This window comes from Euleptes europaea, chromosome 2 (assembly GCF_029931775.1).
Source record: "Euleptes europaea isolate rEulEur1 chromosome 2, rEulEur1.hap1, whole genome shotgun sequence".
In the NCBI taxonomy this organism is placed as follows: Eukaryota; Metazoa; Chordata; class Lepidosauria; order Squamata; family Sphaerodactylidae; genus Euleptes; species Euleptes europaea.
Window position 1 is genome coordinate 8,509,987 of NC_079313.1, and position 27,969 is coordinate 8,537,955.

At 50.1% G+C, this 27,969-nt stretch overlaps 1 protein-coding gene across 2 annotated transcripts in view; it reads left to right on the forward strand.

Moving 5' to 3' along the window:
• The window catches only part of CSNK1G2 (casein kinase 1 gamma 2), a 61,900-nt gene that overhangs the window by 31,116 nt on the left and 2,815 nt on the right, over nucleotides 1–27,969 (forward strand). Inside the window, exons 2-10 of one of the 2 annotated variants that reach the window (XM_056844260.1) lie at nucleotides 391–948; nucleotides 9,521–9,561; nucleotides 11,648–11,717; nucleotides 13,943–14,091; nucleotides 15,367–15,601; nucleotides 17,627–17,712; nucleotides 19,129–19,213; nucleotides 21,213–21,361; nucleotides 23,644–23,727. In XM_056844260.1, the coding sequence (XP_056700238.1) occupies nucleotides 762–948; nucleotides 9,521–9,561; nucleotides 11,648–11,717; nucleotides 13,943–14,091; nucleotides 15,367–15,601; nucleotides 17,627–17,712; nucleotides 19,129–19,213; nucleotides 21,213–21,361; nucleotides 23,644–23,727 (1,086 nt within the window). In that variant the 5' untranslated portion in view covers nucleotides 391–761. The remainder of the gene's footprint in view (nucleotides 1–390; nucleotides 949–9,520; nucleotides 9,562–11,647; nucleotides 11,718–13,942; nucleotides 14,092–15,366; nucleotides 15,602–17,626; nucleotides 17,713–19,128; nucleotides 19,214–21,212; nucleotides 21,362–23,643; nucleotides 23,728–27,969) is intronic. The other variant, XM_056844261.1, reaches the window with a different exon arrangement.

Below are 27,969 nucleotides of genomic sequence, written 5' to 3' on the forward strand. Positions count from 1 at the left end.
AAGCCAGTTTGAGTCTCCCTTAAGTGGTAGAGAAAGCCGGCATTTAAAAAACAACTCTTCTTCCTCTTCCTCTTAATCCATTACTACTACTTTTAATTTAACTTTAATTTCATTGCTTTTAATTTATATATGGAGCTGATTCTGTATTGAAATAAATATCGACCGACTGACTACATGCTGCTTTTCAGCTATCAGCAATTTTTGGTTGGCACCAAAAGGTTTTCCCGATCGACGTCAGTACTGCAGGGCTTCCCGCGCCTGTCATCCCATTGGGTTTTTTTGTGTCGTTTCGCTGTTTCCATTGTTTTGTTTCGCCCTTTAAGAAAATAAAATAAACCTTTTGTGTTTTTTGCTTTAACCTGAGCTCATTTCTGCTTTCTGCCCTGCCAGCTCAGAAGTGAAGGATCGCTGCTGGACAGTTCCGCCCCTCTTCCACCATGTCGTTGTCTTCTCCAAAGAGTGCCCCGTCGGAGGTGCCGGCCGGAGTCCCGGCAGGACCGGCGAGAGGACTGACGTCCCACTAGCACGGCGCATGCGGGTGGAGCGTCGCCCCCTGCCGCCCTCCCCTCCTCTTCCTCCTCCTCCTTTGCCACCCGTGATGGTGTATTAACCCAGAAGACGCCCGCTTCTGATCGGCTCCTCTCCTTCCCCCTCCATCTCCCTCCCCTCCCCCCGACCCGCAACCCCACCTCAAGTTTCGGCCGTGCTGGGATTTGTATGGGATCGACGTAATCGTGGAGAGGCCGGGGTATCACAAACTTATGGATTTTGATAAGAGAGGAGGGAAAGGGGAGAGCGAGGAAAGCAAAAGGATGTCTAAAACAGGCGGAGGCCGGGGCACTCACGGGAGCCGAACGGCAGGGACCAACTCCGGAGTCTTAATGGTGGGCCCCAACTTCCGGGTCGGAAAGAAGATCGGCTGCGGCAATTTTGGGGAGCTTCGGCTAGGTGAGTTAACTACATTTCGTGCGTGCATGGTGTAGAGATACTAGAACGCAAGGTCATCTGTTGACGCTGGAGGGTGACAGATTCAAAACAGATAAAAGGAAGTATTTTTTCACACAACGCATAGTTAAATTGTGGAACTCCCTGCCCCAGGATGTGATGGCTGCCAACTTGGAAGGCTTTAAGAGGGGAGTGGACATGTTCATGGAGAAGAGGGCTACTCATGGCTACTAGTTAAAATGGATACTAGTCATGCTGCATACCTATTCTCTCTAGTATCAGAGGAGCAGGCCTATTATATTAGGTGCTGTGGAACAAAGGCAGGATAAATGCTACTGCAGTCGTCATCTTTGTGGGCTTCCTGGAGGCACCTGGTTGGCCACTGTGTGAACAGACTGCTGGATGTGATGGGCCTTGGTCTGATCCAGCAAGGCCTTTCTTATGGTTTGGAGCGGTGGAGTCTGATCTGGAGAACTGGGTTTGATTCCCCACTCCTCCACATGATGAGCGGCGGAGGCTAATCTGGCGAACTGGATTTGTTTCCCCACTCCTGCAAACGAAGCCAGCTGGGTGACCTTGGGCTAGTCACAGTTCTCTCAGAGCTCTCTCAGCCCCACCTACCTCACAGGGTGTCTGTTGTGGGGAAGGGAAGGCGATTGTAAGCCAGTTTGATTCTACCTTAAGCGGTAGAGAAAGTCGGCATATAAAAACCAACTCTTCTTCTTCTTTTGGCTTTTAATAACACTGGGGCGTTACGGTTTTTCGTTCCTTGCTAGGATCTTGCGGAAATTAAAGGTAAAGGTAGCCAGCCATCCCCTTCAATCCTAGCATTAAAATCACCTTTTATGATAACATAAGCTGTTGGATTCGTCCTTATCAGATGCTGTATATAAGTTTCCAGTCCGGCCCAGACTGCCTCAATTTGAGTTTTAGTTTTAAGCGGAGGGCAATAGATATTAATGATTAGGCATGATGTCTGATTTTGACCCTGGTGGTCCCTTCCAACTCTATGATTCTATAATAGAAAACCATCGCCAGAGCCGATTGCATATAGGATGCTAATTCAACTATCTTAACATTCGGAGCTGTGGAGACTTAAAATTTCCAGGCCCCCTTTTGCTCTGATGTGAGGGAGATCTGGCTGTGACATCTGTCACCCCATTGATCACCAGGGTTGATTCGGCTGATCTGGCTGGCGAGGTGGGCTTCCCCTACCTCCCTCACCGTTCCACGTGCGTCCCTCCCGAAGCTGCGCGCTCGGTGGAAGAGGACGACCATCCCAGATAGAAGGAGTGTACCGTTCTTCAGTCAAGGGTAAAGGTAATCCCCCGTGCAAGCACCGGGTCATTCCTGACCCACGGGGTGACGTCACATCCCGACATTTACTAGGCAGACTACGTTTATGGGATGGTTTGCCCTTGCCTTCCCCAGTCGTCTATACTTTAACCCTCAGCAAGCTGGGTAACCATTTTACCAACCTTGGAAGAATGGAAGGCTGAGTCAACCTGAAACTGACTTTCGTCGGGATCAAACTCAGGTCGTGAGCAGAGCTTTTGACTGTGGTACTGCAGCTTGTCATTCTGCACCACGGGGCAGCCTTTTTTCTTCTTCTTCTGAAAAGCAAGTTTCTAGTCCTCCTTGTTGTGATGTGGTGCCACTTAGAAGCTGACATTCTAAGGAAGGACACGGTTCCTTGCCTCACCTTTTAACAAGAAGTGCATAAATTATGCCAGCAGGAGCACCTACCCAATGAGACTGTGCGGTGGGGTTGCCAGGTTCCCTCTGCCCACCGGCAAGGGGGGGGTAGGGTTGCCCTTTCCAGGTTGGGAAACTCCTGGAGATTTGGGGGTGGAGCCTGGGGAGGACAGGGACCTCTGTGTGTGTGTGTGTGTGTGTGCAGTGCTCCAGAATCCACCCTCCACAGCATGCATTTTCTACAGGGAAACTGATATCTGTCACCAAGAGATGAGCTGTAATTCCGGGGGATTCCCTGGTCCCACCTGGAGGCTGGCATCCCTACTGTGCAGGTTGCTGAATTCATGTTTGCTTGAGTTTACAAATGGGGTACACAGCCGTTGCATTCCTAAATGCGTTTACAGGAAAACGAGGTCTGTTTATTTCTGTATAAACGTCCTTCCAAGAAAGCTTTGCCCGTTTGGGGTGGCAGTCCCAGAGTCAACCTCCTCATTGCTCTTTTCAGGCAGCTGGGGGGACTTGACAGAGCTGGAAGACCTGTGATTTTGGAGGGGGGGGCGTGAATTCTAAATCCTGGCATGTGCCACCTCGGTGTTTTGCTGTGAGATGTAGACAAGCTGGAACGGGTCCAGAAGAGGGCAACGAAGATGGTGAGGGGTCTGGAGACCAAGTCCTATGAGAAAAGGTAGAAGGAGCTGGTTATGTTTAGCTTAAAGAGGAGAAGACTCAGAGGGGATACGATAACCATCTTCAAGTACGTGAAGGGCTATCATCTAGAGGAGGGTGCCGAGTAGTTTTCTGTCCCCCAGAAGGTCAGACCAGAACCAATGGGTTGAAATTAAATCAAAAGAGTTTCCATGTAGACTTTAGGAAGAATTTTCTAACAGTTCGAGCGGTTCCTCAGTGGAACAGGCTTCCTCGGGAGGTGGTGGCCTCTCCTTCCCTGGAGGTTTTTAAGCAGAGGCTAGATGGCCATCTGTCAGCAATGCTGATTCTATGACCTTAGGCAGATCATGAGATCTTGGCCATCTTCTGGGCATGGAGTAGGGGTCACTGTGTGTGTGTGTGGGGGGGAGGTAGTTGTGAATTTCCTGCATTGTGCAGGGGGCTGGACTAGATGATCCTGGTGGTCCCTTCCAACTCTATGATTCTATGATTCTAATTTGTTAATCCCTTTTGCATGCTTTTCCGCAGACTCCGTAATTGCTTCAGTGCTTAGGGGAGGAAGGCTGTCCCGTGAACGCTGCGTGGAGCTTATTGTATTTCATTGCTGACTGTAGTTTTGAGCGTAGAATTTTGTCATTGGGGGCCTGTTCGGGTGGAGACTCTCCTGTCCCAGAATTTTGCATTTGTGTTAATGTTTGGAGGTTGCAATTTGGGGAGGGGCCGTGGTTCAGTGGTAGAGCATCTGCTTGGCACGCAGAAGGTCCCAGGTTCAATCCCCGGCATCTCCAGTTAAAGGGACTAGGCAAGTAGGTGATGTGAATAGACCTCTGCTTGAGACCCTGGAGAGCCGCTGCCGGTCTGAGTAGACAAGACTGACTTTGATGGACCTTGATGGTCTGATTCAGTATCAGGCAGCTTCACATGTTCAGGTGGGAGGGGCCTTTGCCGCTGCTAATTCGATGCCAGAGGATTCCCCAAAGACAGGAAGTGTTCAAAACCCGGTGTGCATCTGGGGCCGCTGACGCAAGATGCTCAGAAAGGCCCGCGTCTCCTGGGAGAGAGGAGTGTTTTCCGCGGCCTTTGAACATACGCTGCGGAGTTCCCAGCCCCCGGTAGCATCTGGCCATTTCCTGGGAGCGAGCGTGGGCTTTGTGCTTCCGCAGCCGGCAGCAGCTGGAAACTTGGCTTGCTCAGTCGCTCCCTGTTAAGAGTCTCTCCGCTTTGTCCCTGGATCCTTGGCAAACAGGAAGGGTTATCTCTTCCCTCCGGCTGGACCCTCCCGCCCCGCCGGTCTCTAGCTTTCAGGCACAGATGCATGCGAGAACGGAGAGACCCCACTGGCTGAGGACTGGTAGCTTGTTCGGATGTATGTTTGGTGTTCTTTTGCGTTCCGTCTATTTAACTGTGCGTTTCGTCACACTACGCATAGTTAAATTGTGGAACTCCCTGCCCCAGGATGTGTTGATGGCTGCCAACTTAGAAGGCTTTAAGAGGGACATGTTCATGGAGGAGAGGGCTATCCATGGCTACTAGTCAAAATGGATGCTAGTCATGATGTATACCTCTTCTCTCCAGGATCAAAGGAGCAGGCCTATTATATTAGGTGCTGTGGAACGCAGGCAGGACAATGCTGCTGCAGTCGTCTTGTTTGGAGGCTTCCTGGAGGCACCTGGTTGGCCACTGTGTGAACAGACTGCTGGACTTGATGGACCTTGGTCTGATCCAGCAGGGCCTTTCTTATGTACTTACGTTCTGTCATCCCCGAATAAGACAAACCTCTCTGAGGCATGTTGTCAAGGAGGCATACAACACAAGCCCTGGGAATCGTTATTGGATGCGTAATTCAGCATCTTGAGAAGTTTCTAGCCCTCCTTGATAGCAAGTGATATCTGGCGGAATTTGGTATGATCGCAGAGAAGGCTAATTTCTAGGTGTTGAGGCGTCACCCTTCCACGTGACCAGCAGAAGCAAAATTAAACCCAGGAGCAAAATTAAACCCCGGGGGTTTAAATAATGCCAAACGGGCTTTGACTGGTACCCAGCAGGCATTTGTGCCTGAGGAGTCATCCAGATGTCACAATAGGCAGGGGTTAGCTTCAACGGTGGTTTGTTCTATAAGACATAAGGAACAAATCTCAGTTTGTCTGCCATAGTTGTAGAAGTAGAAGAGTTGGTTTTTATATGCCGACTTTCTCTACCACTTAAGGGAGAATCAAACCGGCTTACAATCACCTTCCCTCCCCCTCCCCACAACAGATACCCTGTGAGGTAGGCAGGGCTGAGAGAGCTGTGACTTGCCCAAGGTCACCCAGCTGGCTTCATGTGTAGGAGTGGGGAAGCAAATCCAGGTCACCAGATTAGCTTTCGCTGCTCATGTGGAGGAGTGGGGAATCGAACCCCCTGTGGCTGTGGTTTTGTGGGTTCGTATAGCTCTGTAAGCCATGAGCGGCTTAAACTGTGACTCTCAAATCAGCAAGAAGCCTTACTTTCGGCATCCCTTTGTGGTATCCGATAGACCCTGGTTTGCTAAACCATCCAAATTCAGACGTCGCGACTTAAAATGGGGTTTGATCAAACCCCTGGTATCATGATGTCTGACTGCGGGCCTTTTTGTCTGGGTGGAAACACACGTATTCTCTCAGATCTTCTTGATCTTTGTTCCAGAGGGGTGACTGTGGTGTAGTGGTTAAGAGCGGTGGACTCTAATCTGGAGAATCGGATTTGATTCCCTACTCCTCCACATGAAGTCTGCTGAGTGACCTTGGGCTAGTCACAGTTCTCTCCGAACTCTCTCAGCCCCACCTACCTCACAAGCCGTCTCTTTTGGGAGAGGAAGGGAAGGAGATTGTAAGTGCTTCCCTTGGCAAACCTTCTTCTGGAAAGGGACACTGGAAGTCGTTCGCTAGGAGGCGGAAGGGCGGGAAGGGTCTCCTCTCAAGGGCGGCCGAACCAAGTGCGTGTCAGAGCTGGAAATAGACTCTTTGCCGGCCCGTTGTGCTCACCAGCTCCAATCGCTTTTCCTTTTTGGAAAAATTAAATACTTGACGGGGTTGGCGATAAAAGGTCAGGGGGAAGGCAGCGTGATGGGCTGAGGCAGGTGTCCCGTGCCGCTTTAAGACCTTCCAAGCCAGCCGCAAGGGCAAATTTTTTAAGGGTTAAAGCTGGAGGGGTTGGCAGGTGAAGAACGGTGCCCCCCCCAGTGACCTTCTATATTTGTTTTGCATTTGGGACAGTATTTTGCAATCTGCATGCTGCGGAAAAGAGAAGCTCAGGGCGAGAGACTTTGGCGACCCTAAAGTAACCGGCCTCAGAGGAGGCTGACCGTTGCATCTGTGAATGAGTTGCTGCTCTGATCTTTCCAGTTGAGCTCTGGCGGGGTGTGTTTTGTGTGCATGGTGACAGGTGGGGCGTGGGAGGTGGGTGGGGGGCTCACCAGCAGCATACTGAGGCCTCGGCCTCTGTCGCTGGCCACGTCACTTCCAGCGTGTGCCGGAAGTGATGTCATCACGTCGCCGGCGACCGAGGTATTTGGTCTGGTGTTTGGGCAAAAACTCTAAGGTAGAAGCCATTTTTACCATAGAGTTTTTCCTCATAGAATCACAGAGTTGGAAGGGACCACCAGGGTCATCTAGCCCAACCCCCTTCACAATGCAGGAAATTCACAACTACCTCCCCCACACACACCCAGTGACCCCTACTCCACGCTCAGAAGATGGCCAAGGTACCGGCCCTCTCCTGATCTGCCCAAGGTCATAGAATCAGCACTGCTGACAGATGGACATCTAGCCTCTGCTTAAAAACCTCCAGGGAAGGAGAGCTCACCACCTCCCGAGGAAGCCAGTTCTACTGAGGAACTGCTCTAACTGTTGGAAAATTCTTCCTATCTAGACAGAAACTTTTGATTTAATTTCAACCTGGTTCTGGTCCGACCTTCTGGGCCAACAGAAAACAACTGTGCACCCTCCTCTATATGACAGCCCTTCAAGTACTTGAAGATGGTTATCATATCCCCTCTCAGTCTTCTCCTTTCCAGGCTGAACATACCCAGCTCCTTCAACCTTTCCTCATAGGACTTGGTCTCCAGACCCCTCGCCATCTTTGTTGCCCTCCTCTGGACATGTTCCAGCTGGTCTACGTCTTTCTTAAATTGAGGTGCCCAGAACTGAACTCAATATACTCAAATACCAGAATACATCCCCATGTCACCAGCAATGTAATGACGCCACTTCCGGTGCATGCTGGAAGTGATGTCACCGCGTCACCGGCAACAGAAGCCTAGTTCTCAGTTTGCTGCCAGTAAGTTCCCCCACTGGCCAAGTTATTGGAGACGGGGGGGTGGCCAGAGCAGGGGATCCCTTGTCCCCAGCGAGGATCTGGGAACCCTAGCATTTGATTATTTATAGCCTGCCTTTCTCACCGAGACACAAGTCACATTACAAAATACATATTTTTAAAAAAATTGGTCGGACAGTGGGAGACATTCTATAAACAAAGCCACAGGGCTAGGATTCTCACATTTGAAAACAGTGCAAACAACAATAACCAAATAACCTGTCTTAAGGTGTGAATCCAGTAGCACTTTAGAGACCAGCAAGTTTTCCGGGGTATGATCTTTCAAGAGGCAGCGCTCTCCTTTCGTCAGGTACAAGGAGGAATGGAGATCCCCAACTCCTTATATCCCAGTCTGAAGGTGGAAAGGGTGTTGCAAAGAAAGGCATCGGGATGCAGAGGTACAATGCAAAATGCAATCAACTTGATTAGGGCAGAGGAGAAATGTATTGGAAAACTAAGCCAGGCGTATTGAGAACCAGCGTGGTGTAGTGGTTAAGAGAGGTGGTTTGGAGCGGTGGACTCAGATCTGGAGAACCGGGTTAGATTATCCCCTCCTCCACATGAGTGGTGGACTCTAATCTGGTGACCCAGGTTGGTTTCCCCACTCCTATACATGAAGCCTGCTGGGTGACCTTGGGCTAGTCACAGCTCTCTTAGAGCTCTCTCAGCCCCACCTACCTCACAGGGTGTCTGTTGTGTGGAGGGGAAGGGAAGGTTATTGTAAGCCGGTTTGATTCTCCCTTAAGTGGTAGAGAAAGTTGGCATATAAAAACCAACTCTTCTTCTTAAGGGGAGGGGCCTTGGCTCAGTGGTAGAGCATCTGCTTGGAGTGCAGAAGGTCCCAGGTTCAATCCCCGGCATCTCCAGTTAAAGGGACTAGGCAAGTAGGTGATGTGAAAGACCCCTGCCTGAGACCCTGGAGAGCAGCTGCCGGTCTGAGTAGACAATACTGACTTTGATGGACCTTGATGGTCTGATTCAGTATAAGGCAGCTTCATGTGTTCTTCTTCTTCGTGGGAAAGTAACATGGGCTGGGTGGAAAGGGCTGTACCGGCAAAGATAAGCTCAAAACTGGAATAGACTGGTCAGAAGCAACCTGGAATGATCTGATTGCTCCTGATGCTGAGACTCGAGCAAAAATTACCCAGTCGCAACAGAGGCGGTCTGTTGCATCCCTACCCGAGTCTGGCCTTGTTCTGGCCTTGTTTCCTTCCTACCAGAATCTACAAGGGTCGGGAAATTCCTCCTCCTCTTTGCCTTGAGTACGCTTTGATCATCCCTGGCATAGAGACGGAGCGAGGGTTACTGAGGCCGCATCGTGGGTTGTGAGTCCTCCGCTCTTGCCTTCCTTCCGATCAGCTCGGAACAGGTATTCATACAGAACGCCTGTCTCCGCCTCTTCTTAAAAACCTCCAGGGAAGGAGCGCTTAACACCTCCCGAGGAAGCCTGTTCCACTGAGGAACCGCTCTAAATGTTAGAAAGTTCTTCCTGATGTCTAGACGGAAACTCTTTTGATTTAATTTCAACCTGTTGGTTGTGGTCCGACCTTCCGGGGCAACAGAAAACATTTCGGTGCCATCCTCTATATGACAGCCCTTCAAGTACTTGAAGACGGCAATCATATTACCTCTCAGTCTTCTCCTCTCCAGGCTAAACTTCCCCAGCTCCTTTAACCTTTCCTCATAGGACTTGGTCTTCAGACCCCTCACCATCTTTGTTGCCCTCGTCTGGACACATTCCAGCTTATCTACATCTTTCTTGTCTGTTAACTGGAGTTTGCTGCCCAAACTGAGGCTTGCTGAAGTGCTGCGATTCTGAAATGGGGAAGCAATTCTGATATTTCATCTTCTAAACATGCCTTTATTTTTTTTCCTCCTGCAGGAAAGAACCTCTACACGAACGAATACGTAGCGATCAAGCTGGTAAGTCTCTTCTATCGGTTTAAACACCTCCCTCCTCCCATTGGCTACCACTGGGCCGCACTGTTTTTAAAAGAGGGGATTATGGTTTTTAACATGTTCCCAGGTTTTTATTATCATACTATGCGCGTCCATCGCGGGAATATCCCCAAACCTGACAAAAACATCAAGCGTCAGATGTCAGCCTAGCCAGCGTGGTATAGTGGTTAAGAGCGGCGGATTCCAATCTGGAGAACCAGGCTTGATTCCCCACTCCTCCGCATGAAACCTGCTGGGTGACCTTGGGCTGATCACAGTTCTCCAAGAACTCTCTCAGCCCCATCTTCCTCACCAGGTGTCTGTTGTGGGAAGGAGATTGTAAACCGCTTTGAGACACCTTAAAGGTAGAGAAAAGCGGGGTATAAAAAACAACTCTCCTTCTAATAAACAATAAGCAGGGTTGTGGACAGCTCTAAGGACTTTTAAAATATTTTTAAGCTAAATACTTCCTATTGGGTATTATTCCACCTCAAATCTCATCTAATCAAAGAGAGTTGTATCAATATGCTACAACAGCGGCGAGATTGTTATTGACGCAACAATGGAAAGATAAAGAGATACCAGATTTAAACAAGTGGATTACAAAAATGCATCAATATGCGATGATGTCAAAACTCTCTACCTTGCTACATTAGGAAATGTATGAGGAGCACAAACAGAAATGGCAACCCTTCTATGACCAATATGACAGTTCATAAAGTATATGTTTCAGATGATATTGTTATGACATTAGTGATTGTTTTTCATAATAGATTGAAAGGTAATACCAGAGACATTAAACATAATATTAGAGAATTGCTACATGAATATTATAATAGTAATAGAAGAGAAAGGAGCCTCGTGGCACAGAATGTTAAGCTGCAGTACTACTGTCAAAAGCTCTGCTCACGACCTGAGTTTGATCCCGACGGAAATTGGTTTCAGGTAGCCGGCTCAAGGTTGACTCAGCCTTCCATCCTTCCGAGGTCGGTGAAATGAGTACCCAGCTTGCTGGGGGTAAAGGGAAGATGACTGGGGAAGTCACTGGCAAACCACCCCGCAAACAAAGTCTGACTTGGAAACGTCAGGATGTGACGTCACCCCATGGGTCAGGAATGACCCGGTGCTTGCACAGGGGACCTTTACCTTTAATAGAAGAGAAAGGAAGATTATGATAGAGATAGTGACCTAGAATGTCCGTACACCGGTGCATTCGAAATGTAACATGAACAAGATTGGTTCTCATAGGTTATCCGGGCTGTGTAACCGTGGTCTTGGTATTTTCTTTCCTGACGTTTCGCCAGCAGCTGTGGCCGGCATCTTCAGAGGAGTAACACTGAAGGACACTGTCCTTCAGTGTTACTCCTCTGAAGATGCCGGCCACAGCTGCTGGCGAAACGTCAGGAAAGAAAATACCAAGACCACGGTTACACAGCCCGGATAACCTACGAGAACCAATGAACTCTGACGGTGAAAGCCTTCGACAATATTATGAACAAGATTGATTATCCCTTTCCCTGTTTCCCTTTTCCCATATCTTGTAATAAAAACAATAAAAAAATCAAAAAATATTTTTTAAAATTTAGATCCAGTGTGAGAGCCAGCGTGGTGTAGTGGTTAAGTGCGGCGGACTCTAATCTGGAGAACGGGGTTCAATTCTCCACTCCTCCACAGGAAGCCTGCTGGGTGACCTTGGGCCAGTCCCGGTTCTCTCCGAACTCTCTGAGCCCACGCGGAGGCAGGCAGTGGCAAACCACCTCCCGACATCTCTTGCCTTGAAAACCCTACAGGGTCGCCATAAGTCAGCACACACACTCACAGTGCACAGAAAGCAAAGTCATAAAAACTGTGCAGTGGGTCTAGTCAAAGCCGTGCTGTCAGCGGAAGCCTCGCGATTGAGCAAAGTGTCTTTCTAAAAATGTAAACGCAAAGGACAGAATGGCGTGCGTGAATGGCAGCAGCAGTTGTGGTCGCAGAAGCCGCCGGCTTAACCGCAGCTTTACGGATCTCGGTGTAACTTTGCAGAGAATGCAAACGGGGTTTTGCAATTGCTCTCCCTCTGTCTCCCAAGGAACCGATCAAGTCCAGAGCGCCTCAGCTGCACTTGGAGTACCGGTTCTACAAACAGCTTGGCAATGCAGGTGGGTGCGTGACCTGAGAATTGTTTCAAAGGCTGTTAAGTCCTCTAGAGAGCCAGCGTGGTGTTGTGGTTAAGAGCGGCGGACTGTAGTCTGGAGAACCGGGTTCGATTCCTCGCTCCTCCCCAGGAAGCCTGCTGGGTGACCTTGGGCCAGTCACAGTTCTCTCCGAACTCCCTCAGCCCCACCTACTTCACAAGGTGCCTGTTTCGGGGAGAGGGAGGGAAGGTGATTGTAAGCCGCTTTGAGACTCCTTAAAGGTAGAGAAAAGTAGGGTATAAAAACCTACTGTTCTTCATTTAGCATCTAGCATCACATTAAATATAAGAATGTAAGAAGACCCCTTGCTGGATTACACCAATGGTCCATCCGGCCCCTTGAGAGCTCTTATCCAGAGAGCCAGCGTGGTGTAGTGGTTAAGAGCGGTGGTTTGGAGCAGTGGAGTCTGCTCTGGAGAACTGGGTTTGATTCCCCACTCCTCCACATGAGCGGCAGAGGCTAAACTGGTGAACTGGATTTGATTCCCCACTCTTCCGCATGAAGCCTGCTGGGTGACCCTGGGCCGGTCACAGTTCTCTCAGAACTCTCTCAGCCCACTCAGAGGCAAGCAATGGCAAACCACCTCCCAGCGTCTCTGGCCTTGAAAACCCTACGGGGTTACCATAAATAAGCTGTGACTTGACAGCGCTTTTCACCACCACACCCACTCTCTCCTCCCTCACCCTTCCTGTGTCCCAGAAATACCTCCTGGCTTCCTGTTCAGACTGGTGTAGTGGTTAAGAGCGGTGGACTCTAATCTGGAGAACCGGGTCCGATTCCCCGCTCCTCCACACAAAGCCTGTTGGGCGACCTTGGGCCAGTCACAGTTCCCTCAGAACTCTCTTAGCCCAACGTTAACATTAGCCTTAGTTGGGTTCAGTTTAAGAACAGCGGTGGGAAGCTTGTTCAAAGCACTTCCTCTGCAGTATTACGATTACTAAATTACATAGAATCACGGAGTTGGAAGGGGCCATAGAGGCTATCTAGTCCAACCCCCTGCTCAATGCAGGATCAGCCTTGAGCATCCCCGACAAGTATGTCACTTTATTTATTTTATTTATTTTTATTAACAAAATTTTTACTCTGCCTTTCTGCCTTTACAAGGGCCATCATGATAATGATGCTAAGTATTTTCATTTCCCTGCCCTCTCCTGTCAACGGTCTTAGCTTGGTCCCACGCCCCATTCCAGTTGTGACTCGAATCTCTGAGTAATGGTCTCGGGGAATCCCTCGCAGGCCTACAGTTCCCAGAGTGCCTCTCTTTCTTGCCCCTCTCCCGTTGACGGTTTTGAGTGAGAGCAAACAAAAGAAAAGAGGGCCGCACCAAACCAACCAAAGATGAAAAACAGCAACAGCGAGGTATGGAGAGAGTGGACAGGGAGAAGCTCTTCTCCCCATCTCTCATAATACTAGGACATGGGGTCATCTGCTGGAGGGTGAGATATTCAAAAAAGATAAAAGGAAGCATTTTTTCACACAACGCATCGTTAAATTGTGGAACTCCCTGCCCCAGGATGTGGTGATGGCTGCCAACTTGGAAGGCTTTAAGAGGGGAGTGGACATGTTCATGGAGGAGAGGGCTATTCATGGCTACTAGTCAAAATAGATGCTAGTCATGATGCATCCCTATTCTCTCCAGGATCAGAGGAGCATGCCCATTATGTTAGGTGCCGAGGAACACAGGCAGGATGGTGCTGCTGCAGTTATCTTGTTTGCGGGCTTCCTGGAGGCATCTGGTTGGCCACTGTGTGAACAGACTGCTGGACTTGAGGGGCCTTGGTCTGATCCAGCATGGCCTTTCTTATGTTCTTATTAACAAGGGGAAAGTATTTAGTGTTTAAATTGCCCCTACGCATTTTGCATATGCTTCCTCAGGGGGATCTTTCTTAACTCAAACATCCCAAGCAAGCAAAGAAATCCATTAATTGTTTCTTTGCTTGCTTGGGACGTTTCAGTTAAGAACGATCCCCCTGAGGAAGCGTATGCAAAATGAGTAGGGGCAATTTAAACATTAAATATTTTCCCTTGCACCAATTGCTGTTTTTCGTCTTGGTTTTGAGCGAGAGCCAGGACGGGGTTAGGGTTTAGATCAACCCTTGGGAGGAGGGGGGGCTTTTGCAGGGGGGGGCCTCTCACGGCGGGCGTGACGCTCACCCCTTTTCTTTCCCTGCTTTCTCGACCCCTTCCAGAAGGAATCCCTCAGGTTTACTACTTTGGCCCGTGCGGGAAGTACAACGCCATGGTCTTGGAGCTGCTGGGACCTAGCCTGGAAGATCTCTTCGACCTCTGCGACAGGACGTTCACGCTCAAGACGGTCCTCATGATCGCCATCCAATTGGTGAGCAGCCTTCGACGGGCTCTGCCCACTGGATCACTCCCTTTCTTCAGGGTGTGTGTGTGAGGAGACAAGCTTCTTGCCTCCGTGTCTATGGTCAGGTCTATTTCTATATTGATTACTGCGTTTAAAAAAAGGATGAAAATCCCATGTCGTGGCAATCCAGATCCTGCAAGCTGAATTCTGAAACTATAGTTAAGCAATTTGGCAAGATTTTATCCTGGCTTTTGTGGCATTCGGTGTGGTTTTGTTCCGGCTTGGGCCGTTGAATTTGCTGCACCCACCTCCGTTGCAAAAGTTACTGGTTTAAGTATTTGTCGTACCAGTTCTTGTCTTTTTTTGGGACGCCAGCAGGGTTTGCTTATTCCCTGCAGGGGCTCGAAACATCTTTAAACTGTAAAAACAAAGACCAGTAAGTTGGACTCTGGATATAGCACCCAGTGGCACGTTTTTTGTTACGTGTAATCTCCTGCAGAATTATGTCCTATATTCATGCCCCCCTCTTGTGCGTGTTCCACAGTCATTGCCAGGAACCCCTTATATGTATATATATTTATACACACACCCAACAGAGCTTTCTGTGCTAAAAAATACAGCTCTCTTTAAGAGTTCTGGGGAGCCTGAAAAGCTCACACATTGCGATGCAATGATTTGGTAGTGTGTCTTTGTGTGCATTTTGCTGAACAACGCCACAGGCTGGACTTCTTGCTGTTCACACCGCAAGAAGTGTTCCACCGCTCATAATTCTCCAACACCCCCCCCCAAATGTCCCTAGTATAACTTCATGCACCTGATGCTACCACCACGATAAAACTTTTAAGGTGATCCTAGGTTGTGTTTTCTGTTGTTGTTTTGCTTCTGTTTTTGCAAGCGGCAGTTCCATGGGAATGCCCCCCCCCCACCATGATACTGGGGACATAAATCTGGCTTCTTGAGAATCTTGCTATATATTTGAAAAACAAGTTTCTAGACCTTATATTGGCAGAAGATAATTTTGGAAGGTGGCTAATCTGGTGAACTGGATTTGTTTCCCCACTCCTCCACATGAAGCCAGCTGGGTGATGGGCTAGTCACACTCTCTCAGCCCCACCTACCTCACAGGGTGTCTGTTGTGGGGAGGGGAAGGGAAGGTGATTGTAAGCTGGTTTGATTCTTCCTTAAGTGGTAGAGAAAGTCGGCAATTAAAAACAACTTTTCTCCTCCTTCTCTTTCTTATCCTCCTTCTTCTCCACCTCCTCCTTCCCCTCCCCCTCCCCCTAACCCCTCTCCCCGCCCCAGATCACCCGGATGGAGTACGTTCACACCAAAAGCCTGATCTACAGGGACGTCAAGCCGGAGAACTTCTTAGTGGGCCGCCCGGGCAGCAAACGACAACACACCATCCACATCATCGACTTCGGCCTGGCCAAAGAGTACATTGACCCTGAGACCAAAAAACACATCCCCTACCGAGAGCACAAGAGCCTGACGGGTACGGCCCGATACATGAGCATCAACACTCACCTCGGGAAAGGTAAGCCTGGCGGGCGCAACTTGGAGAGGACTCCTCGGGGAACCTCATGAACTGTGCTCTTTGCCGGGTCAGAAGACAGCAACAGAGGGCCGGAGTTAGGGTGGTCAGCTCTGGATTGGATCTGGGAGTCTCAAATCCCCACCCTGCTGTGGAAGCTCGCCGGGTGACCTTGGTCCAGCCTCATGCTCTCAGCCCGACCTACCTCACAGGGTTGTTGTGAGGATACAGTGGAGGCCAGGGGGACGATGTGCTCCACTTTTGGGTCCCCGTTGAGAAGAATAGCGGGATATGAGTGAAGCCAGATCAGATCAGGTTTTTTAATACTGCATACGCCAATAAAACAACAGCGCACAGATTTAAAATAAAAGCAATAGACACTTAACTATATCAGAATTAAAACAGTTGTATTTATATCGGCAGGCCCTGCTGTTTTTTGCACAAGCCTCTGTTTTGCTACTGTCTGGTATAACCTCCAGGGACTAGCTGGAGGTCTCCTGGTATTACAACTGATCTCCAGCCGATAGAGATCAGTTCACCTGGAGAAAATGGCCGCTTTGGCAATTGGACTCTATGGAACCGAACTCCCTCCCCCTCCCCAAACCCCGCCCTCCTCTGGCTCCGCCCCAAAAACCTCCCACTGGTGGCGAAGAGGGGACCTGGTTACCCTAGTAGAGCTGCTGCACCCTGGGTTGATTCATTATCATGGGGGTATAATGTAATTTTTGCTTTGGGGTGTGATTGTTTTATAACGATGATTGAAAAAAACTTTGCAAGAGCAATTTGGTATTTTTTTTAGCCTACCGTTAGACCCAGAGCAGCTCCGAGTGGTGAGATTAGGAACACAGTGTCTTGTAAAGCTGAATGGAAGCAAATAGTTTATAAAAACGGCAGCCCTTAAAAGCTTCAAGTGCTGCAGAGAGAGAAAACAATGAAAGGTAGCTAGATAGTTTCAAGGCGGTGTGGACTTTTTAAAAGTAGGGGGGGTTGATGAGGCTTGCTAACCTCCAGGTGGTAGCTGGAGATCTGCTATTACAACTGATCTCTAGCAGATGGTAATCAGGTACTACACTTAGCCAAAAGGCCGAGATTTGTGAGGTTCCTCCTGAGGTGCCACCTCCAAAATCTGCAGATATTTCCCAACCCAGAGCTGGCAACCCTACCAACAAAGCTCCCGTTTAGCCACCAAAAGGGTGCTGTTGGAAACTGTAGAGGAGATAGCGTTGCCAGGTCCCTCTTCGCCACTGGCAGGAGATTTTTTGGGATGGAGCCTGAGGAGGGTGGGGTTTGAAGAGGGGAGGAACTTCAGTGCCAAAGATTCCAATTGCCATTTTCTCCAGGTGAACTGGAGGTTGGCAACCCTACGCATCAGGCGCCTCAAAGAAGCAAGCCAATTGGAAAACGAGAGCTCCCAAAAGACGAGGGGGGAAAGAAATGTTTACAGACTGAAGTGGAAATAGGGTTGCCAACCTCCAAATACTAGCTGGAGATCTCCTGCTATTACAACTGATCTCCAGCCGACAGAGGTCAGTTCACCTGGAGAAAATGGCCGCTTTGGCCATTGGACTCTATGGCAATGAAGTCTCTCCCTTCCCCAAACCCCGCCCTCCTCAGGCTCTGCCCTAAAAACCTCTCACTGGTGGCGAAGAGGGACCTGGGAACCCTAGGGTTAACGGGCTTTTAAATGCTAAAAGAACAAATTGGGCAAGTTTTGTGTGTGTGTGAGGGGTTGTTCTTGATTTATGACTCTTTTCTGTGCCTGGTTTAATGCCAAGGAAAATCGGCACAGCTAGGAGCAAAATTGTGAAAGCCCCGTATTGTTTTCGGTTTTTTTTGCAGAAACAAAACTTCCGCGTGCAAAGCTATGATTTATATGAACTTCTCTCCTAATCGCTGGATGTGCAAGAATGTTTCAGGCACACACAACACACACCCAAAAAAGGGGTGCTTAACCAAAATTAAAGATGGTGGTTCAGAGAACCCAGAGGGTGGTCCTGTATCCGTAACTCTCCATTTCTTCCCATGCAGAACAAAGCCGCCGAGATGACCTGGAAGCACTAGGCCACATGTTCATGTATTTCCTGCGTGGGAGCCTACCCTGGCAAGGCCTCAAGGTGAGGGGCCGACCCCCTAGAATCCCTTCGGCCCGTTTGCTGCATGCAAATACGCTTATGTATTGTCTCTGTTTGCATAATTTTATCGTTTTCCGTGGTTGTAGGAAGGGGTGCTAGAGCCCCACTCTTGGAAATCCCACCCACACACACACAGAGGACGTTGGCCAAGTGCACTGTAATGACAACCTCTCTGGGGCTGGAAACTTGGATTGCTTTTTATTTTAACGAGACAGCCGTGATTTTTCTGGGTGCCGATTTTGGATATTTTGTAAGCATGATAGAAATAACTTGTAAGGAAAGAGAGAATTTTAAAGATTTCCAGCCTGCCTTTTGACCCCAATCATGTCTTGATAGCCGCCGCCCCCCCCGTCCCTCCTGACTGGGGTGTGGATAGGGTTGCCAACCTCCAGGTACTAGCTGGAGATCTCCCGCTATTACAACTGATCTCCAGCCGATAGAGGTCAGTTCACCTGGAGAAAGTGGCCGCTTTGGCAATTGGACTCTATGGCATTGAAGTCCCTCCCCTCCCCAAATCCCGCCATCCTCAGACTCCTCCCCAAAAACCTCCTGCCAGTGGCGAAGAGGGACCTAGCAACCCTAGCCTTGGGGGCAACAGCTAGGAAATCAAGAGTTGAGCCCATTTCTTTGCCGTCCCCAGATCAGCTTACTTCTATATAGACAAGGAAAGATCCATCGATGACTGTTAGCCGTGATGGGTAAATGGAGCCCCCATGTTCAGAGGCATGGCACCTGCAGCCAGGGGCCTACAGCAGGGGAGGGCTGCGGCCTCTGTGACCTGCTAGTAGACCCCCCAGGGGCATCTAGCTGGTGGCAACTGCGCTGGGCTAGATAGGATATTGGTCTAGGGTTGCCAACCTCCAGGCACTAGCTGAAGATCTTCTGCTATTACAACTGATCTCCAGCCGACAGAGCGCAGTTCCCCTGGAGAAAATGACCGATTTGGCAATTGGACTCTATGGCATTGAAGTCCCTCCCCAAATCTCACTGTCCTCAGACTCCGTCCCAAAAACCTCCCGCAGGTGGTGAAGAGGGACCTGGCAACCCTAAGTGTGGAAGGCGTTTTTGTACATGAGAACCAGTTGGCGTGCCAGGAGGCGAAATCGTTCATGCCTCTGTGCTGCCTAACCTCGGCATCCTAACCTCGGCATCCCGCAGGCCGACGCTGCCATGATGCCTGCAGAACTTCTGCGATGGCTCCTTCCCCTTCAGGTGTTGGGGAACATTCTGTGATGTCACAGCAGCTGGTCGAGTGGCTGCACAGGATCTTTCACACATTTCAGAACGTCAGACAGGAAAGCTATGCCCTTCTTAGTCGTTTGCTCCTTGCCATGTTCCGGGGCGGAAATGTCCCACACTCCTTCAGGCTGACCTGCTCTTGTCCCGTCCTCGTTCTAGGCGGACACACTGAAGGAACGGTATCAGAAGATCGGCGACACCAAAAGAGCCACGCCCGTCGAAGTGCTGTGCGAAAACTTCCCTGGTAAGGATGACTGGGGGGTGGGGAAGGGGGAGACAGCCAGCATTTGCGTCAGTCGGGCTTGCTTGGTGGCATGTTGGCCATGTTAGAGAGCCAGCGTGGTGTAGTGGTTAAGAGCGGTGGTTTGGAGCGGTGGACTCTGAGCTGGAGAACCGGGTTTGATTCCCCACTCCTCCACATGGGCGGCGGAGGCTAATCTGGTGAACTGGATTTGTTTCCCCACTCACACACACGAAGCCAGCTGGGTGATCTTGGGCTAGTCACAGCTCTCTTAGAGCTCTCTCACCGGGTGTCTTTTGTGGGGAGGGGGAGCGAAGGTGATTGTAAGCCGGTTTGATTGTCCCTTAAATGGTAGAGAAAGTCAGCATATAAAAACCAACTCTTCTCCTCCTCCTCCTCCTCCTCCTATAACACAGTCTATTCTGTCTATCTTGCCGTTCTTCCATGGAGCTCAGGGTAGCATTTATAGTTTCCCCTTTTTAATCCTCACAACAGCCCTGTGAAGCAGGTCAGGCTCAGAGCACATGGCTGGATGAAGGTCACCAGATTGAGCTTCATGGTGGAGTGGCCCATTTGAAGTTGGTTCCTTCCCAGTCCTTGCCCAGCATTCTAACCACTGCAGGCTACTGCCATTTATTCAGGAGCCTCTGCTTACGCAAACTCCTGCCCCGGCCCTAGGGAAGTAATTGAGGATTTAAGAGACTATGGGGGGCGGGGGTACAGAGGGGAGGGTGGGATTGAGTGAGCTGGTTGGTGTGGGGGGGCATGGAGACTGAGCTGTGATGTGGGAGGGTACCGGGTTCAAATCTCATCCACATCACAAACGCCCCATGTGGTCTTTGGGTAAGTCATTCTTTCTCACATTTTCCACTCCCTCTCATGGGAATAACACTGGCCTCCCTCTTACCAGAGTGGTGTAGTGGTTAAGGTTTGAAGTGGTGGACTCGGATCTGGAGATCCCCACTCCTCCACATGAGTGGCAAAGGCTAATCTGGTGAACAGAATTGGTTTCCCCGCCCCTATACACCAAGCCAGCTGGGTGACCTTGGGCTAGTCACAGTTCTCTCTGAACCCTCTCAGCCCCACCTACCTCACAGGGTGTCTGTTGTGGGGAGGGGAAGGGAAGGTGATTGTAAGCCGGTCTGAGTCTCCCCTAAGTGGTAGAGAAAATCAGTATATAAAAACCAAACAAAACAAAAGGAAGCCCTTCTTCACTCAATGAGTAATAAAACTGCGGAAATCACTGTCAGTGGACGTCATGAGGGGGTGAAAAAGAGCTAGCCTGATTCGCGGAGGAGTGGTCCATCAGTGGCTACTCGCCCTAGTGACTAAAGGGAACCTCCATGTTCAGATGCAGTCAACCTCTGAATCCCAGTGCCAAGAAGCAACATCGGGGGAAGGCCTCGTCTTCTGTGCCCTGTTATTGGCCCTCTAGAGCAACCGGTTAGCTATTGTGTGAGACAGGGTGCTGGCCTAGGTGGACCATTGGTCTGATTACATTCTTATATTTAATGTGATGCTAGATGCTAAACGAAGGAGAAAGTGTAGGTTTTTATACCCCGCTTTTCTCTACATTTAAGGAGTTTCAAGGTGGCTTACAATCACCTTCCCTTCCCCTCCCCACAACAGTCACCTTGTGAGGTAGGTGGGGTTGAGAGAGTTCGGAGAGAACTGTGACTAGCCCAAGGTCACCCAACTGGCTTCATGTGGAGGACTGGGGAAACCAACCCAGTTCTCCAGATTAGAGTCCACCGCTCTTAACCGCTACACAACGCTGGCTCTCAATGCTTAGGACCCCAAACTCTGTTAATACCAATAGTAATGGCAGCAGCCAGCATTTGCACTATTTATTAGGATGATATTGCCTAATAAAGAAAATAAAACATTTCTGCAGAATTTCTGTCCAGAGCCCTCTTTCTCTCTCTCCCTGCTTTTGTCTCATGCCAAGGCTGTTTTGATCACAGGGACTCTTCCCCCTCCCCCTTTTCCCCCCCTTTTGCAGAGGAAATGGCCACGTACCTCCGCTACGTTCGGCGTCTGGATTTCTTCGAGAAGCCAGACTACGACTACCTGCGGAAGCTCTTTACCGACCTGTTTGATCGGAATGGCTTCGTCTTCGATTACGAATATGACTGGGCGGGTAAAGCCTTAGTAAGTAGTGGCGGGGAAGGCTGGATCCCATGTCTGATTTTCTCTGTATTTTTTGCTCAGTGGTGAACATGACACATGAACACATGAAGCTGCCTTCTACTGAACCAGACCCTTGGTCCATCAAAGTCCGTCTTGTCTACTCAGACCGGCAGGGGCTCTCCAGGGTCTCAGGCACAGGTCTTGCACATTGCCTAGTCCCTTTAAAGGAGATTCTGGGGATTGAACCTGGGACCTTCTTCATGCCAATCAGATGTTCTACCACTGAGCCACGGCCCCTCCCCAATTGGGGATCCTGCGTGAAGCACCAGCATAGACACAAAATGCCACCCTGAATTTTAAGATGATTTATTGGGGGGGGGGAATCAGTTGTTTTTGTGGAGTATTTCCAAGAGAGATGAGCAGGGCTTTAGTGGGGTGGCGAGCCAGTGTGGTGTGGTGGTTAAGAGCGATGGACTCTAATCTGGAGAGCCGGGTTTGATTCCCCTCCACGTGAGCGGTGGATGCTAATCTGGCGAACTGGGTTGGTTTCCCAACTCCTCCACATGAAGCCTGCTGGGTGACCTTGGGCTAGTCACAGCTCTCTTAGAGCTCTCTCAGCCCCACCTGCCTCACAAGGTGTCTGTTGTGGGGAGGGGGAGGTGATTGTAAGCTGGCTCTACCCTCCATAAAGGGTAGAGAAAATCGGTATATAAAAACGAACTGTTCTTCTTCTAGTTGTAAGAGCAGCAGAAATGCTGGGGCTGAAGTCTGTATGGGAGTTCCCCTGTTGCCCCTCTGCGCCTTCATTTTAGGTGGCTGTGGACTGGAAAGTAGAAAGGCACTCTGGCTCTTTCGGGCGGGGGGATGGATATTGCTAAATGGCTTGTCACAAGGTGGACCGGGAGTCTATCATGAGCTTGTATAACTAGTAATCCTATTTTCTTCCTCCTGGGATGTAAAGAGAAGATTTTGGGGTGCAGCTTGAACACATGAAGGCGCCTTATACTGAATCAGACTCTTAGTTCATCAAGCTCAGGCTGGCAGCGGCTCTCCAGGGTCTCGAGCCGAGGTCTGTCATACCTCCTCAAGAGCCAACGTGGCGTAGTGGTTTAAGAGTGGTGGTTTGGAGCAGTGGACTCTGATCTGGAGAACCGGGTTTAATTCCCCACTCCTCCACATGAGCAGTGGAGGCTAATCTGGAGAACTGGATTTGTTTCCCACTCCTTCACATGAAGCCAGCTGGGTGAGCTTGGGCAATTCACTCTCTCAGCTCCACCTTACCTCACAGGGTGTCAGTTGTGGGGAGGGGAAGAGAAGGTGCTTGTAAGCCGGTTTGATTCTTCCTTAAGTGGCAGAGAAAGTCAGCATATAAAAACCAATTCTTTTTCTACTACATGACCCTTTTAACTGGAGATGCCTAACCTACCTTGCAGGGTTGTTGTGAGGATAAAATAGGAAGCATAGGGAAGAAGAAGAAAAAGAAGAGCTGATTTTTATATGCCAACTTTTTCTACCACTTAAGGAAGAATCAAATTGGCTTACAATCACCTTCCTTTCCCCTCCCCACAACAGACACCCGGTGAGGTAGGTGGGGCTGAGAGAGCTCTAAGAGAGCTGTGACTAGCCCAAGGTCATCCAGCTGGCTTCATGTATAGGAGTGGGGAAACCAACCCGGTTCTCCAGATCAGACTCCACCTCTCCAAACTACCGCTCTTAGCCACTACGCCATGCTGGTACCTTCCCTTCTGTAGCGGTAAGATATTTGTTATTACCGCTTATTTATATATAGACTTTTTTTTTAAAATCATATAATTAAAGAGGGGAGGTGAACACATACATGATGCTGCCTTCTACTGAATCAGACCCTTGCTCCTTCAAAGTCAGTATCGTCTACTCAGACCGGCAGCGGTTCTCCAGGGTCTCAGGCAGAGGTCTTTCACATCACCTACCTGCCTGGTCCCTTTAACTGAAGATGCCGGGGATTGAACCTGGGGCCTTCTGCACGCCAAGCAGATGCTCTGCCACTGAGCCATGGCCCTCACCATGGCTCTCAGGCAGATGTCTTTCCCATCACCTGCTTGCCCAGTCCCTTTAACTGGAGATGCCAGGGATTGAACCTGGGACCTTCTGCATGCTGAGCAGATACTCTACCTCTGTCCCCTAATGCGTTTCTTGGGACGTAGCGTTTGGAGTTTTAAAATATCTGCACACCTGAGCTACAGAGGCAGGGAATCTCTCTCTCTTCTCTTCCCGTGCCCAGTCCACGGCCTTCAAGCCCCCTTCTCTTGTTTGTTTTTTTGCAGCCAACCCCCATCGGCACAATCCAGAGTGACGTACAAGTCCAGCCTCCAAACAGAGAGAAAGCACAGCAGTTCATCAAGCAGCAGGTAGGGGACGCACCGAAACGTTCCGGCGGGGGGCGAGAGGGGGGGGGGCGAGAGGTTTGGAGCCAAACTGGGAATGAACCAAAGTGCCAAGAGATTCGAAATGGGGAGGGGTGCCACTAGATTGGGAATGACTAGCTGCTTCTTCCTGGCCAAAGGGACTAGCTCAGCAGCCCAAAAGTGGCTGGAGTCCGCATGGGCTGTGTGTGACCTGGGTGCGAATCGGGTTTGACAGTCCTCCGTCTAGCCTGGTTCTGCTTGTGTCGATTGGCTGCGGCTCTCCGCAGTCTCCGTCTCAGGTCCTTCCCAGGCCTGCTGGGGGTGGGGGGCCCGCTGGAGAACGAACCCGGGACCTCCTACGCGTGCTTATGTCTCACCACTGAGCTCTCCCCCCCACATGGGCTTTTCAGGGGGTTCTTGTGGCACTAGCCCCCTCCTTAAGGGGTGGGTGCTTAAGAAAGGAGGGTCACCCGTTCTTTGTGCCTTTGTTAAAAAAGCATTTAGGGGGCCGATAAGCACGTCCCTTCAGGCTGTTCAGGCTTGTGAATCTGAGGCTGGGGGCCCTCGTTTTCAGATCCTCTCTACAAGAAACAAAGTGTGTGTGAACATAAGAAAGGCCCTGCTGGATCAGACCAAGTCCAGCAGTCTGTTCACACAGTGGCCGACCAGGTGCCTCTAGGAAGCCCACAAACAAGACGGCTGCAGCAGCATTGTCCTGGCTGTTCTCCACAGCACCTAATATAATAGGCCTGCTCCTCTGATCCTGGAGAGAATAGGGATGCATCATGACTAGCATCCATTTTGACTAGTAGCCGTGGATAGCCCTCTCCTCCATGAACATGCCCACTCCCCTCTTCAAGCCTTCCAAGTTGGCAGCCATCACCGCATCCTGGGACAGGGAGTTCCACAATTTAACTGTGTGTGTGCTTGCAAACTTTGCATTGACCCGGGGGAACGGAACTGTTCTCCCAGCGTTGGTGCTTCTCCCCTGGGAACGGGGGTGGGGGTGGGGTGCCCAGATTACATTCTGGCCTCCTCATATTTTTTATTTTTTTTGCTTTTGCATGTCTCTGTCTCTCTCTCTCTCTGTCACTTCCTCTGCTCCTGCAACTTCCCTTCCCTTTCCATTTTCTCTCTCTCTCTCTCTCTCTCTTTTTCTTTCTCTTTCCCTCCCCCCGCCTGCCTCCGACATCAGCAGTCACCAGAGGGGACCGAGTTATGGGATCCCCCGGCTGAGCGGCCGCCTGCTGAGGAGGCCTTAGGAACTCTTCTGGCAGCCAGCAGGCTTGGGGGCTCCGTGCAGGTACATGACAGGGCTGGGGGGGGAAGAGGTGGGGCCGGGGTGACCGGGGCCGGGACCCGCAAACCGCTGTTCGACTCCCCCCACCTGTCACTGGAGCGTCAAACCCCGCATTTCCTGTGCACACAAACCCTCAAGCCGTTTGTTCGTTCCAGCCTGGTCTCTAGGGTTCCCAACTGTAGGTACTAGCTGGAGATCTCCCGCTATTACAACAGATCTCCGGCCAATAGAATCATAAGAGTTTGAAGGGACCACCTGGGTCATCTAGTCCAACCCCCTGCACAATGCAGGAAATTCACAAGATCAGATAGAGATCAGTTCCCCTGGAGAAAATGGCCGCTTTGGCCATTGGACTCTATGGTGTTTAAGTCCCTCCCCTCCCCAGACCCCACCCTCCTCAGGCTCCGCCCCAAAAACCTCCAGGTATTTCCCAACCGAGAGCTGACAACCATATCTACAAATCAGTGGGTATCTCTGAGAGGGGCCAAATCCTGGAGTCTTGTCTTCCTTGAGTCCTTTACCAAGATTTGGGGGAAGTACAGGGGTGATTAGGGTTGCCAACCTCCAGGTACTGGTAAAACAAGTAATCAGCCTGCTGTAATGTTGGTTATACTCTATAAAGACAGCAGTATTAGACCAAAGTAACGTTGCAAAAAGGTGCTATATAATATTTACAGTGAACACTCTAACATAAGCAATTCTTATATTCAGCTTTGGAATGTATGCACTCTTCAACACGAAATTGAACTCTTTACAACTGTGATTGGAACATATATGGAAAATGCTTCTAAAAGTTTGAAGTTTTTTTGTTTGTTTAAATAAGCAAAGCTGAATATAAGAATTGCTTATGTTAGAGTGTTCACTGTAAATATAATATAGCACCTGTTTGCAACGTTACTTTGGTCTAATACTGCTTTCTTTATAGAGTATAACCTCCAGGTACTAGCTGGAGATCTCCTGCTATTACAACTGATCACCAGCCGATAGAAGTCAGTTCCCCTGGAGAAAATGGCCGTTTTGGCAATTGGACTCGATGGCATTCAAGTCCCTCCCCAAACCCCGCCCTCCTCAGGATCTGCCCCCAAAACCTCCCGCCGGTGGCGAAGAGACACCTGGCAACACTACTGGTCTCTCCGGAATGGCCTGTGTGTTTCGGCCGGGTTGAATTTGGACCTTCCTTCCCAGCGTCAATGTGGGTTGAGGTCTCCGCCGGCGGAAACAGGCCCCGCTCGCCAATTCGCGCACTGAAAAGAGGCAGCCTAGGGGTGGTTCTCAAGCGGCCCCAAGAATGGGCCCAGAGAGGCTGGTTGGTGGGGCCCCAAATCTCCCTCACCTGGGAGCACTTCCTGCCGCCATTCCTGGAGTTCTGCCAATGGAACAATTTCTGGGTTATCACGAGCGGTCCAGTTTTTGCGTTCCATTATCCCGGAAACGGTCAAGACGTGGGAGGGGCGGTGGTCTAGCCCTGTGAACCGGCCCAGAGTTTGAAAAGAAGGTGCGCTTCCGTTCTCTTCCAGTATGGGTCCTCCAACATATGGGGACCTGGTTCCACTCTTGAATTCCAAGCCATTCCTGTCAAACGTCAGTAGAGAACCAGCGTGGTGTAGTGGTTAAGAGTGGCAGGCTCTCATCTGGAGCACCGGGTTCGATTCCCCCCTCCTCCCCATGAGCGGTGGACTCTAATCTGGAGAACCCAGGTTTGATTCCCCACTTCTCCACATGAGCGTTGGACTCTAATCTGGAGAACCGGGCTTGATTCCCCCCTCCTCCTCATGAGCGGTGGATTCTAATCTGGAGAACGAGGTTCGATTCCCCACTCCTCTACATGATCGATGAACTCTAATCTGGAAAACTGGGTTCGATTCTCCTCTACTTGAGCAGTGGACTCTCAATTGGTGAAACGGGTTTGATGCCCCACTCCTCCACATGATCTGCGGACTCTAAATTGGTGAACTGGGTTTGATTCCACACCCCTACACGTGCAGCCTACTTGGGCCAGTCCCAGTTCTCTCTGAGCTCTCTCAGCCCCACCTACCTCACAGGGTGTCTGTTGTGGGGAGAGGAAGGGAAGGCAGTTGTAAGCCGGTTTGATTCTCCTTAAAAGGTAGAGAAAATCGGCATATAAAAACCAACTTCTTCGTCTTCAGTGAGGGAGGTATTCCTTCCTGGCAACTGGAAGAGATTGGTCAATTGCTTATTCTTCCCCTGCCCCCACTCCCCCGGCCTGAACCCTCCGTGAGTACGCCGCCACCATGCTGCTTCTCCTAGCCTTGTGGTACCTGTGGGGAAGGGAGCATTTGGCTCAACTCCTGGTGGGCTTTGAGCCGTGTCTTGGGCTTAGGTGGTTCCAGTGTCCTTGTGTGTGTGTGTGTGTGTGTGTGTGTGTGTGTGTGAGTGTCTGTTCACACGCGCTTTTGTGATGTGGGTGCCTCTTAGGCTCTCCTGTAGTACCCGCTGTATCTGGCCCATTTCCCATCGAGACTTGGCATCTGTTCTGTCCTGCCCCTTGTCTGTGGTCCTCGTGCTTGAAGCCAGGCTGTGTTTTCTGGACCGAAAAGCGCCGCGTCTCGGCTTCCTCACCAGAGCAGGCCCAATTTCTGTGGCCTTTGTTGTCACTGTGAAATTAAAGCACATTTCCCTGGTTTGCATTTTAACACAAAGCTATATGCCAAGAAACATGCAGATTTGCTCTGGAAGAGCCAGGGAGCTCCTGATTTTTTTTTTTAAATTGCAGCTTGCGCAGTGTCAACAAATGTTTTTGTGTCAAGCTGGCGTATCCCAATTCCCCCTCCCCCCCCAAAAAAAGTGTTAGAGCGGGGGGGTCTAGCAAGAGACATTTTTAAAGCAAACCCACAACTTGTTCCATCTTTTTTTTTTTAACTTATCTTTCTGCTCTGGCTGTCTTGGGCAGGAGGGGCTGCGAGAGCTGACCATCAGCAACCCTT